The 11,180-nt window shown below is 35.8% G+C and overlaps 1 protein-coding gene across 1 annotated transcript; it reads left to right on the top strand.

The window, feature by feature from the left end:
* The first annotated feature begins 1,797 nt into the window (after nucleotides 1–1,797).
* On the top strand, nucleotides 1,798–5,444 carry mrps14 (mitochondrial ribosomal protein S14). Its single transcript, XM_028811308.2, has 3 exons — nucleotides 1,798–1,939; nucleotides 3,632–3,796; nucleotides 4,133–5,444. Exons 1-3 carry the CDS (start codon nucleotides 1,862–1,864, stop codon nucleotides 4,313–4,315), a joined length of 426 nt encoding a protein of 141 aa, XP_028667141.1. The 5' UTR covers nucleotides 1,798–1,861; the 3' UTR covers nucleotides 4,316–5,444.
* The last annotated feature ends 5,736 nt before the right edge of the window (nucleotides 5,445–11,180 follow it).

The raw sequence follows: 11,180 nt of genomic DNA, 5'->3' as shown, positions 1-11,180 counted from the left end.
TTAAGCCAATTTGCATACAATAATTTTTTTTTTTTGTCATTGAGTGTATCATTTCACTGTTAAAAGAAAGATAACTGTCAGTAACAGTGCAAAATTCACAATTGGTATGCCAGTTTGAAAAGATAAGTTTTGAAGGTAGTTTTAAAATGTGTTATTGAATCGAGCTGACGTATATTAGAGGGAAGAGAATTCCAGAGTTGTGGAGCACTTTGAGAGACGCTCAAGCTCCCATAGAACAGAGTTTGACGTGCGGTACAGAAAGTAGAGCTGTAGATGAGGATCTGAGTGAGCGAGAGGAAGTGTAAGTCTGTAGGAGATTAGTGAGGTAGGGGGGAGCAAGGTTGTGGAGAGCTTTAAATGTTAAAAGCAGTATTTTGTACTGTATTAATAATAATAATAATACATTTTATTTATATAGCGCCTTTCCCATGCTCAAGGGACTTACAGAATATAATAAAGAACGACAGCATATACAGTATATACTAGCATTGTACAAACCAGATAAATAAATAAAGAAGATTAAGACAGTGAATTCTGAAAAAAAAGAAACAGACAACATAATTGATGGTCTAGCACACACACACAGGTTACATTAGCATCTTGACAGAGAAGTAAACTGAGAGAAGTGTAATAAAGTCAAATAGAGCTAAAAGCCTTCCTGAACAGATGAGTTTTGAGTTGTTTTTTAAAAGAATTCATGGAGTCAGCTGACCTGATTAATTTTGGTAGGTCATTCCAGAGTCTGGGCGCTGTATAGCTGAAGGCCCTGTCACCCATGGAGTGTAGATTAGTGTGAGGCACAACAAGGTTGCCAGAATCAGAGGACCTTAGTGGGCGGGCAGGCACATAGTGATGGAGGAGGTCACTGATGTAGTTTGGCGCGAGGTTATTTAAGGCTTTGTGAGTTATTAGTAGGATTTTATATTCGATTCTGTAAGACACAGGGAGCCAGTGGAGACGGAGCAGGATGGGTGTGATGTGCTCGCTGCTGCTGGTTCGTGTCAGGACTCTTGCAGCTGAGTTTTGAATAAGCTGGAGCTGTGATATAAGATTAGAAGGGGCACCTGCCAGTAGGGAATTACAATAATCGATGCGGGATGTGATAAAAGCATGGACAAGTTTCTCAGCGTTAGAAAAGGAGAGGAAGGATTCTGTATTCTGTAGTTAACAGGGAGCCAGTGAAGTTGAGAGAGAATAGGTGTAATATGTTCAGTGGATTTAGAACAGCAGGTTATTATCCTGGCAGCAGAATTTTGAAGAAGTTGTAAGAGATGGATACGTTTTTGTGGGGTGCCAGATAGAATAGCAGTACAGTAATCTATATGTGAGGTGACTAGGGCATTACCCAATACTTCAGTACTGTGTTGCATAAGAACAGGGCAAAGTTTAGAAATGTTTCGGAGATGGAAGAAGGCAGTCCGAGAAATGCTACTTATATGGGAGGAATTATTTAACAATAATAATACTAGTTATTATTATTTAATAATTGCCATTATTAGTGTATAAATGGATATAAATAATTGCATTTAAACGATTCGCCAAAATCTGTTGTATGTAAACGATACTGTTTTAAACGTTATTGTTTTTTCATCAGAAAACTGGGCTGATGTTTATCGGTACATGTACGCGCATCCTGAGGATTTCTCACTTGCAGCGATGTCATGGAAAATAGGTCATAAATTGAACATAACAAGTAATTCATACTATTACTTCGTTTAAAGCAAAAATAGCCCTCATCCTAAAAAGAAAAACAGTAAAATCGAAAAAAACTCGCATCTGACTGTTGCTGATACTTAAAGTTTGCATTTGTTAATAAAATCGTGTAAATAAAGTTGCTGTAGTTTGAACGTCAAATTCAAACATGGCCGCTTCTATGTGGCGTGCGAGTCTTAGTCTGGGTTTTAGATTATTGCAGTCATCGTTTAAAACAGCAAACCAGGTAAAACGAGTAATATATATATATAGATTTCTCTTTTTTTGTATTTAGATATGTATGCTGTGTAAATAAGTTGCATATTTTGTTAAAGTTGTTATCCGATTGTAAACACTCAAGGACAGAAAGACATTCTTCAGTGACATCATGACATATTTTAGAACTATAATATTTTTGTTAGCTGTATGTCAAAATAATTATTCTGCTGTTTAAGCACTTCCATTAGTAAGTCGACTGAAGCATATGAGGATAATAAGATATTGAAAGCTGATATAGTTTGTAATATGTTGCAGTTTTCTGAATTGCATCATTAAATTGCATACGCGTTTTTGGTAGTGTTATAAGTAGGTTTAAAATATTTTCAGTACAAAATAATAAAAGCCGTGTTTCTTTGCATAATACGCGATTATATAACGTGTACAGATTTGCATGTATTGGAACGAGACGTGTGTGTAAGCCGCACAGGTCTGTGTGTTGCTGGACTTTAATGTTTTATTTAAAATTTTAGTTCCTTTAAAAACGGCATCCTGTCCACCTCAAAACAAGAAATGATCTTTCCATTCTTGTAAATTTTTCCGTTCTTTCCTAATACTGCACACACTCCTCGCGCCTTCTTCCTGTCACTCCACTCCAAAAGCCAGTTTGCCAGATATCACCTGGAATATCAGCCTAAAATAGTCGAATGTTTAAATACAGAGATTTTCCCGAGACTGAAGTTAGCTCCTTTTTCGTCCGGCAAGTTACTTGCTTTCGGCCTTCTGTTTCTTTAGCGTTAACAGCAGGGTAGACTCCTTTTTTAAGTCAGAGTTGAGTTTAGCCCAGCTCAACGCAGTTTCATGGGTCAAATCGTCTGGCAAAGTTGGCACCCTTTCATATCTAATGAATAGGGCTATAATATTTAATGGGAACTATACAAGGTTAAATGGTGTTGGACCACCTTAGTTTTCATAGTCTATTAGTTTCCAGCTTTAATACAAAATGAAAAAAATACTGTGCTAGAAGTCATTAATATTGTTAGCATTTTAACATGTTGGCAGTTTTTTTTCCAATTAAAATTTAAGGTTTTACTGTAACGTTCTTCCTTCTCCAGGAGGTTATTACAACCGTGGCAGTGTTTATTTTTACTTTTAAAAATAGACCAAAGTATTGGTTTATTTTTACTTTTAAAAATAGACCAAAGTATTGGTTCATGTTTTTCAAAAGAAGCCCAAACAATCACAAACGATATAAGGTATTTTCCTCCATGGAAAACAATAGAAAAATAGCCCAACTTTGCATAAAAACCATATCAGGCAGCACTGTCTAAGAGGTTTGTCTGCCAAGGATCCCCCCTCTGCTCTCACATAGGCCACCAGCAGGGGTATTAACTACACATCACAATATGTACATGTGACCTTTTTTTCTCATTCTGTTTTCATTTTATTGTGTTTTGCTACATGTGATTTTCTATTTCATTCATATGCGTGCATTATAGTTTGTTAGGCTTTGTAGGGGAGTACACTTTATAAAAGTAAATACTGGTACAAATTAAGTATGGCTAGTATACTAAGGCCCTGGTTTATAGTTTTTGTTCATTTACTGTATGTTGTAGGTTCAATGCATTTTGGTGTGATGAAATTTTTTATTTTTTTCACAAGTTCATTTTCAAACTTTCTAGAAAAATACCCTTGTAATCATTTAATTTTCTGTGAATTTTAGGCATTGCAAACTAAAACCCATTATTTGGAGCAAGTGCGAAGTCACTACATAGACTGGAGGATGCTTCGGGATGTCAAGAGAAGGAAGATGGCTTTTCAGTATGCCAGTGAAAGGTTACGGATTAATGCAATCAGGAAAAATACAATTCTTCCAAAAGAGCTTCAGGTTCGCAAACTTTTTTATTATGTTACTTTTGTGGTGATTTGGATGTCTGTCTTTCAACCCACTTATGAAGTTTGTTAGTAATGACTTAAAAACATTATTTTGAAATTCATTTTCATTTAAAATTAGAGATTTATTAAACAATCATGAATTTTTATAAACAAGATAAAGAGATTAACTTTTCAATGTTGTGTTGTATGCATCATTATTATTAAATACCAATTTTTTTTAAGTATATTAGTGGTAATTGAATATTGGGCGATATGTTTGGTTTTATGTAACTTGTTTTTTTATAAAATTGAAATTGTTTAATAGTAATTTTTTAAATTTATTTTTCAGGAGGTGGCTGATAAAGAAATTGCAGCTTTCCCAAAAGACAGCTGCCCGGTGCGAATTCGAAATAGATGTGTGATAACCTCACGTCCACGAGGTGTAAAGCGCACTTGGCGTCTTAGTCGTATTATGTTTCGCCAATTTGCAGATCATAGTCAGATGTCTGGGATCCAAAGAGCAATGTGGTAGCAACAAGCATCAAATGGGAGTTTTTTAAATAGATATCCAGTTTGGACTGAAAAGATTCCATATTTTTTCTACTTTTATGTAGAGTTAAGAAGTAGTCAATTAAGTAAAAAAAATGTTTAATTGATAATGGCAACATTATTACTGTATATTGGTAATTAAAATATTTAAACAAGAATTGTGTTTTTGATTATTAAAAAGGTCATGTATTTTAAAGATGCTCTGAAGGGTATTATGTAAGATTATTGTGTTATGATAAACATAATTATTTTACTTTCTTTTTTTGTGTCTGCTTATTGTAATACAGAAACCTATCTCAGGAGCACTGAATGAGTAACATGATTCAGTCCTGTACAGAGTGCCAAGCTATTGTAGTATATTCACATAGATCCAGTTTAAAGGTGCTAGTTAATTTAATTTTCATGTCATGTAGGTACGGGAGCAGAAATCTGCACCGGTAGAAAACCCACATGGATAAACAGCACAATGACAATGGGGCTTTCTAAGTTTGAAACAAGGACTTTGAAAACATAACTGAGTTGTTTTAACACACGCCACCATACAAGCCTTTAAATAACTAAAAATAGAAGTTTAATGTGACCATGTTCTGTGTGATCTTGTAGAAAATATTTGATTTACTTAATATCAATTTTTAAGGTAAATGTACCATTACTAATTTTCGGTTATAATTTGCTTTCTCAGAACTTTAACTTGTGTTGAAATTAGTATATTTTTGAACATAGGAAAGTTGAAAAAAGAGAGGAGAGCATTTAGTTCATCAAACCTGTCCCAATATCTTATCCAGATATTTCTTAGAGGTTGTTTAAGGTTTCTGCTTCAACTATATGACTTGGAAGTTTGTTCCAGATTCCCACAACTCTTTGAATAAGAAAGTGTTTACTGGCTTCCTCCGTTTTCATGGGTATGTACATGATTTGCTATTTAGTTGAAAGAATTTTCTGGATCAACTGTATCAGTGATTTTGAGAGTTTTGAAGACCTGGATTTGGTCCTAAAATGACCTAGTCTGCTTGAGACTAAAACAGGCTTAATTCTCTGAGCTTGTAAGTGTAGGAGATGTCCTTAAGTTCTGGGATGCACCTTGTTGCTCTACTCTGTTTAAAATATCTGCTTAAACTATGAAGGTATATATTTACATTTATTGAACTTTCAAAACACATCTAACACAGAATGTTTCAGTGTTAATTAATTTGTCTGACTCCAATTTATTTTTTATCCCAAACTCTCTCTAGCTTATTTCAGTTGACCTTTTATATTGCATTTGATTTACTTATGTCCAGAAATATTTTTGATGGGCTCTGGCTTTCTGAACAAGTTAAAAACATTGATCAATAGATACTTGATGGGAGAAATGTAGTATTATTTTCTAGTATTCTTGGTAGCTCTTTAAATTGATGTATGTAATATAATGTGCAAAATAAAGCCGAATTGACTAAATGTAGCCTTTCAGAATTATTTGTAATTAAAATGTACATTTGGCATTTACATAAGTTGTCTATCAATATCAACCTAAAAAAAGAGCACTGCTTTCATTGATGCCTTTACCTACCTATATTTATAATGTCTTGTAAGCTTACACTTAACTGATTGTCCAAGTTTTTAATGGTGCTGTGTAACATAATTTTAATTGATTGATTGCAGGGTTGACATAGTGATAAGCGCAGTTGCTACATAGGTCATGGGTTTGGGTTACATTCCTAGTTGAGCTACTCTCTGTGTAGAATTTGCCAATTCTCTCCGTGTATTTTTTTTTAGGTGTTTTGGTTTCCTTTCACAAATACAGTGGTGTGAAAAACTATTTGCCCCCTTCCTGATTTCTTATTCTTTTGCATGTTTGTCACACAAAATGTTTCTGATCATCAAACACATTTAACCATTAGTCAAATATAACACAAGTAAACACAAAATGCAGTTTGTAAATGGTGGTTTTTATTATTTAGGGAGAAAAAAAAATCCAAACCTACATGGCCCTGTGTGAAAAAGTAATTGCCCCCTGAACCTAATAACTGGTTGGGCCACCCTTAGCAGCAATAACTGCAATCAAGCGTTTGCGATAACTTGCAATGAGTCTTTTACAGCGCTCTGGAGGAATTTTGGCCCACTCATCTTTGCAAAATTGTTGTAATTCAGCTTTATTTGAGGGTTTTCTAGCATGAACCGCCTTTTTAAGGTCATGCCATAGCATCTCAATTGGATTCAGGTCAGGACTTTGACTAGGCCACTCCAAAGTCTTCATTTTGTTTTTCTTCAGCCATTCAGAGGTGGATTTGCTGGTGTGTTTTGGGTCATTGTCCTGTTGCAGCACCCAAGATCGCTTCAGCTTGAGTTGACGAACAGATGGCCGGACATTCTCCTTCAGGATTTTTTGGTAGACAGTAGAATTCATGGTTCCATCTATCACAGCAAGCCTTCCAGGTCCTGAAGCAGCAAAACAACCCCAGACCATCACACTACCACCACCATATTTTACTGTTGGTATGATGTTCTTTTTCTGAAATGCTGTGTTCCTTTTACGCCAGATGTAACGGGACATTTGCCTTCCAAAAAGTTCAACTTTTAACTCATCAGTCCACAAGGTATTTTCCCAAAAGTCTTGGCAATCATTGAGATGTTTCTTAGCAAAATTGAGACGAGCCCTAATGTTCTTTTTGCTTAACAGTGGTTTGCGTCTTGGAAATCGGCCATGCAGGCCGTTTTTGCCCAGTCTCTTTCTTATGGTGGAGTCGTGAACACTGACCTTAATTGAGGCAAGTGAGGCCTGCAGTTCTTTAGACGTTGTCCTGGGGTCTTTTGTGACCTCTCGGATGAGTCGTCTCTGCGCTCTTGGGGTAATTTTGGTCGGCCGGCCACTCCTGGGAAGGTTCACCACTGTTCCATGTTTTTGCCATTTGTGGATAATGGCTCTCACTGTGGTTCGCTGGAGTCCCAAAGCTTTAGAAATGGCTTTATAACCTTTACCAGACTGATAGATCTCAATTACTTCTGTTCTCATTTGTTCCTGAATTTCTTTGGATCTTGGCATGATGTCTAGCTTTTGAGGTGCTTTTGGTCTACTTCTCTGTGTCAGGCAGCTCCTATTTAAGTGATTTATTGATTGAAACAGGTGTGGCAGTAATCAGGCCTGGGGGTGGCTACGGAAATTGAACTCAGGTGTGATACACCACAGTTAGGTTATTTTTTGACAAGGGGCAATTACTTTTTCACACAGGGCCATGTAGGTTTGGATTTTTTTTCTCCCTAAATAATAAAAACCATCATTTAAAAACTGCATTTTGTGTTTACTTGTGTTATATTTGACTAATGGTTAAATGTGTTTGATGATCAGAAACATTTTGTGTGACAAACATGCAAAAGAATAAGAAATCAGGAAGGGGGCAAACAGTTTTTCACACCACTGTATGTGTGATACAATCGTTAATGTCACTAAATCTTGTATGAGTGTCCCGTATGTTTTTTGAGTGTGCCATTTAATGGCTTGGTGTCCTATTCGAAACTTATTGTTACTTTGCATCCAGTACTTCAAGTGTAAGCTCCAGTTCTCTGTGTTCCTGTACTTAAACTTAGTCACTGTTAAAATATTTAATTTCATTTACTTGTTACAGTAAGACATATATTTGTGAGAGTGATATACTGTATGATCACTAGAAAATAACAATTACTGTCATGCACAAAGTGTAATAACAGGAATCATTAGTGTTTGATCAAATTAGAATTTAAACCAATTATTGTCTAAGAAAAAATAAGTTGCACAATGAAACCTCATAATCCATCACAACAATAATGTCAGAATATATACAGTTAGGTCCATAAATATTTGGACAGAGACAACATTTTTCTAATTTTGGTTCTGTACATTACCACAATGAATTTTAAATGAAACAACTCAGATGCAGTTGAAGTGCAGACTTTCAGCTTTAATTCAGTGGGGTGAACAAAACGATTGCATAAAAATGTGAGGCAACTAAAGCATTTTTTTAACACAATCCCTTCATTTCAGGGGCTCAAAAGTAATTGGACAATTGACTCAAAGGCTATTTCATGGGCAGGTGTGGGAAAGTCTGTCATTATGTCATTATCAATTAAGCAGATAAAAGGCCTGGAGTTGATTTGAGGTGTGGTGCTTGCATGTGGAAGATTTTGCTGTGAACAGACAACATGCGGTCAAAGGAGCTCTCCATGCGGGTTAAAGAAACCATCCTTAAGCTGCGAAAACAGAAAAAACCTGAGAAATTGCTACAATATTACAAGTGGCAAAATCTACAGTTTGGTACATCCTGAGAAAGAAAGCAAGCACTGGTGAACTCAGCAATGCAAAAAGACCTGGACGTCCACAGAAGACAACAGTGGTGGATGATCGCAGAATCATTTCCATGGTGAAGAGAAACCCCTTCACAACCGCCAACCAAGTGAACAACACTCTCCAGGGGGTAGGCGTATCGATATCCAAGTCTACCATAAAGAGAAGACTGCATGAAAGTAAATACAGAGGGTGCACTGCAAGGTGCAAGCCACCCATAAGCCTCAAGAATAGAAAGGCTAGATTGGACTTTGCTAAAGAACATCTAAAAAAGCCAGCACAGTTCTGGAAAAACATTCTTTGGACAGATGAAACCAAGATCAACCTCTACCAGAATGATGGCAAGAAAAAAGTATGGAGAAGGCGTGGAACAGCTCATTATCCAAAGCATATCACATCATCTGTAAAACACGGTGGCAGCAGTGTGATGGCTTGGGCGTGCATGGCTGCCAGTGGCACTAGGACACTAGTGTTTATTGATGATGTGACACAGGAGAGAAGCAGCCGAATGAATTCTGAGGTGTTCAGAGACATACTGTCTGCTCAAATCCAGCTAAATGCAGTCAAACTGATTGGGCGGTGTTTCATGATACAGATGGACAATGACCCAAAAGATACAGCCAAAGCAACTCAGGAGTTTATTAAAGCAAAGAAGTGGAAAATTCTTGAATGGCCAAGTCAGTCACCTGATCTTAACCCAATTGAGCATGCATTTCACTTGTTGAAGACTAAACTTCAGACAGAAAGGCCCACAAACAAACAGCAACTGAAAGCCGCTGCAGTAAAGGCCTGGCAGAGCATTAAACAGGAGGAAACCCAGCATCTGGTGATGTCCATGAGTTCAAGACTTCAGGCTGTCATTGCCAGCAAAAGGTTTTCAACCAAGTATTAGAAATTAACATTTTATTTCCAATTATTTAATTGGTCCAATTACTTTTGAGCCCCTGAAATGAAGGGATTGTGTTAAAAAATGCTTTAGTTGCCTCACATTTTTATGCAATAGTTATGTTCACTCCACTGAATTAAAGCTGAAAGTCTGCACTTCAATTGCATCTGAGTTGTTTCATTTAAAATTCATTGTGGTAATGTACAGAACCAAAATTAGAAAAAAGTTGTCTCTGTCCAAATATTTATGGACCTAACTGTAATGCCACACATAATGTCAGAATGGTTTATTGGTTTGGAAGCTTCCTAGATAGAAGCTGTGTGAAAGGTGAATCTCTTAGAAATTTTTATTTTAGCATTACTTTTACATAATTTAAAGTATTGGTGTTAAATCAAGGGTAGTAACTCAGATGAGCGTGGTGGGAAGTTACATAACATAGGAAGAATCTGTATCTTCTTCTCGATCCAACAAAGTACAATTAAGGATTCAGAGATTGAAAACAATCTCTTGAAAAGGCACCAGCTCATGGTATTGCTTATCTTTTTTTGTAAAGCAAAACAGTAAAATAATATACTAAAATTACTACTCATGCAGCAGCATCTTTTTTTAGGTCGAGAAGAACAAGCTTAATCTAAAACGGGCTCCTATATTTTGTGGAAGAGTTTGGTTGAGAAAATGTTACTACATGTTGCTCATGGTGGTTACTCAATTCATCTGTCTGTCTCAGGATCTACTGTGTAGGAACAAGACAGATGATTGAAGCATTTACCAGTATTAAGAGCATTATGCTTAGGGCAGGACCAGTTTGATATGAAATAAACAGGAAGTAATATTGGCAAAGGAATTTAAAAAAAAAATGGTTAATTTACTGCATATAGGAAAAAAAAATTCAAAACCACATTTGAAATGAATGTAAATTATATAAAATATTCAAAATGGATTGGTAATAGAAACATAATAAACAAAAGATCTGAACAATAGCTGAGCATACATTTAAAAAATTAATGGACCAACCTAAACATCTGTCAATAATGTGAAAAGCAAAAGTACTGAAAATATACAAACCTATTAGAAACATTAGAGTGAAACCATATTAAATAACATATTTAATGCATTCATATCATAAGATAAATAACAACAAAAGTAAACAATAAACAAAAGATGTAATTTATAGAAAGAATCACCTCACCAAGAGTAACAGAATAGAGATGTGGAATATTTGGTATTCAGTTTGGGTGGATATCTGAGAGTGTGAATGAACAAATGCACTGTGGTAGGTAATCCTCCACAGAATTACTGTATTAAACTGCTATTGCATTTTGAGGGAGAGCTGCTTCTTCAGGACAATTACTGAATGCTATATGGTAAAGATGATTAGGACTATCCATTATATGAAGAAGAAAAGGCAAGTGTGTTTATACCTGTAAAATATGACAAAAAGGAGATTTCAAATCTTTCCAATAAAATACTTTCTTGGTTGTTAAACACTGGTTTCACATACTGTACATTCTTGTTTTATTTTCAATCATCTATCAGAAACACTTGCATGCTTTGCAGATACCGGTTTGTACACTTTCTCAATAAGGTGAACCTCAGACAAAGGACGGTTAGTGCATTTGGTTAGAGACTATGTACTGTATATCTGTGTGAGACTCTAGAAAGTAC

This window comes from Erpetoichthys calabaricus, chromosome 10 (genome assembly GCF_900747795.2).
Source record: "Erpetoichthys calabaricus chromosome 10, fErpCal1.3, whole genome shotgun sequence".
In the NCBI taxonomy this organism is placed as follows: domain Eukaryota; kingdom Metazoa; phylum Chordata; class Cladistia; order Polypteriformes; family Polypteridae; genus Erpetoichthys; species Erpetoichthys calabaricus.
The sequence above is the reverse complement of the archived record's forward strand: the minus strand, read 5'-3'. Positions and strand labels throughout refer to the sequence as shown.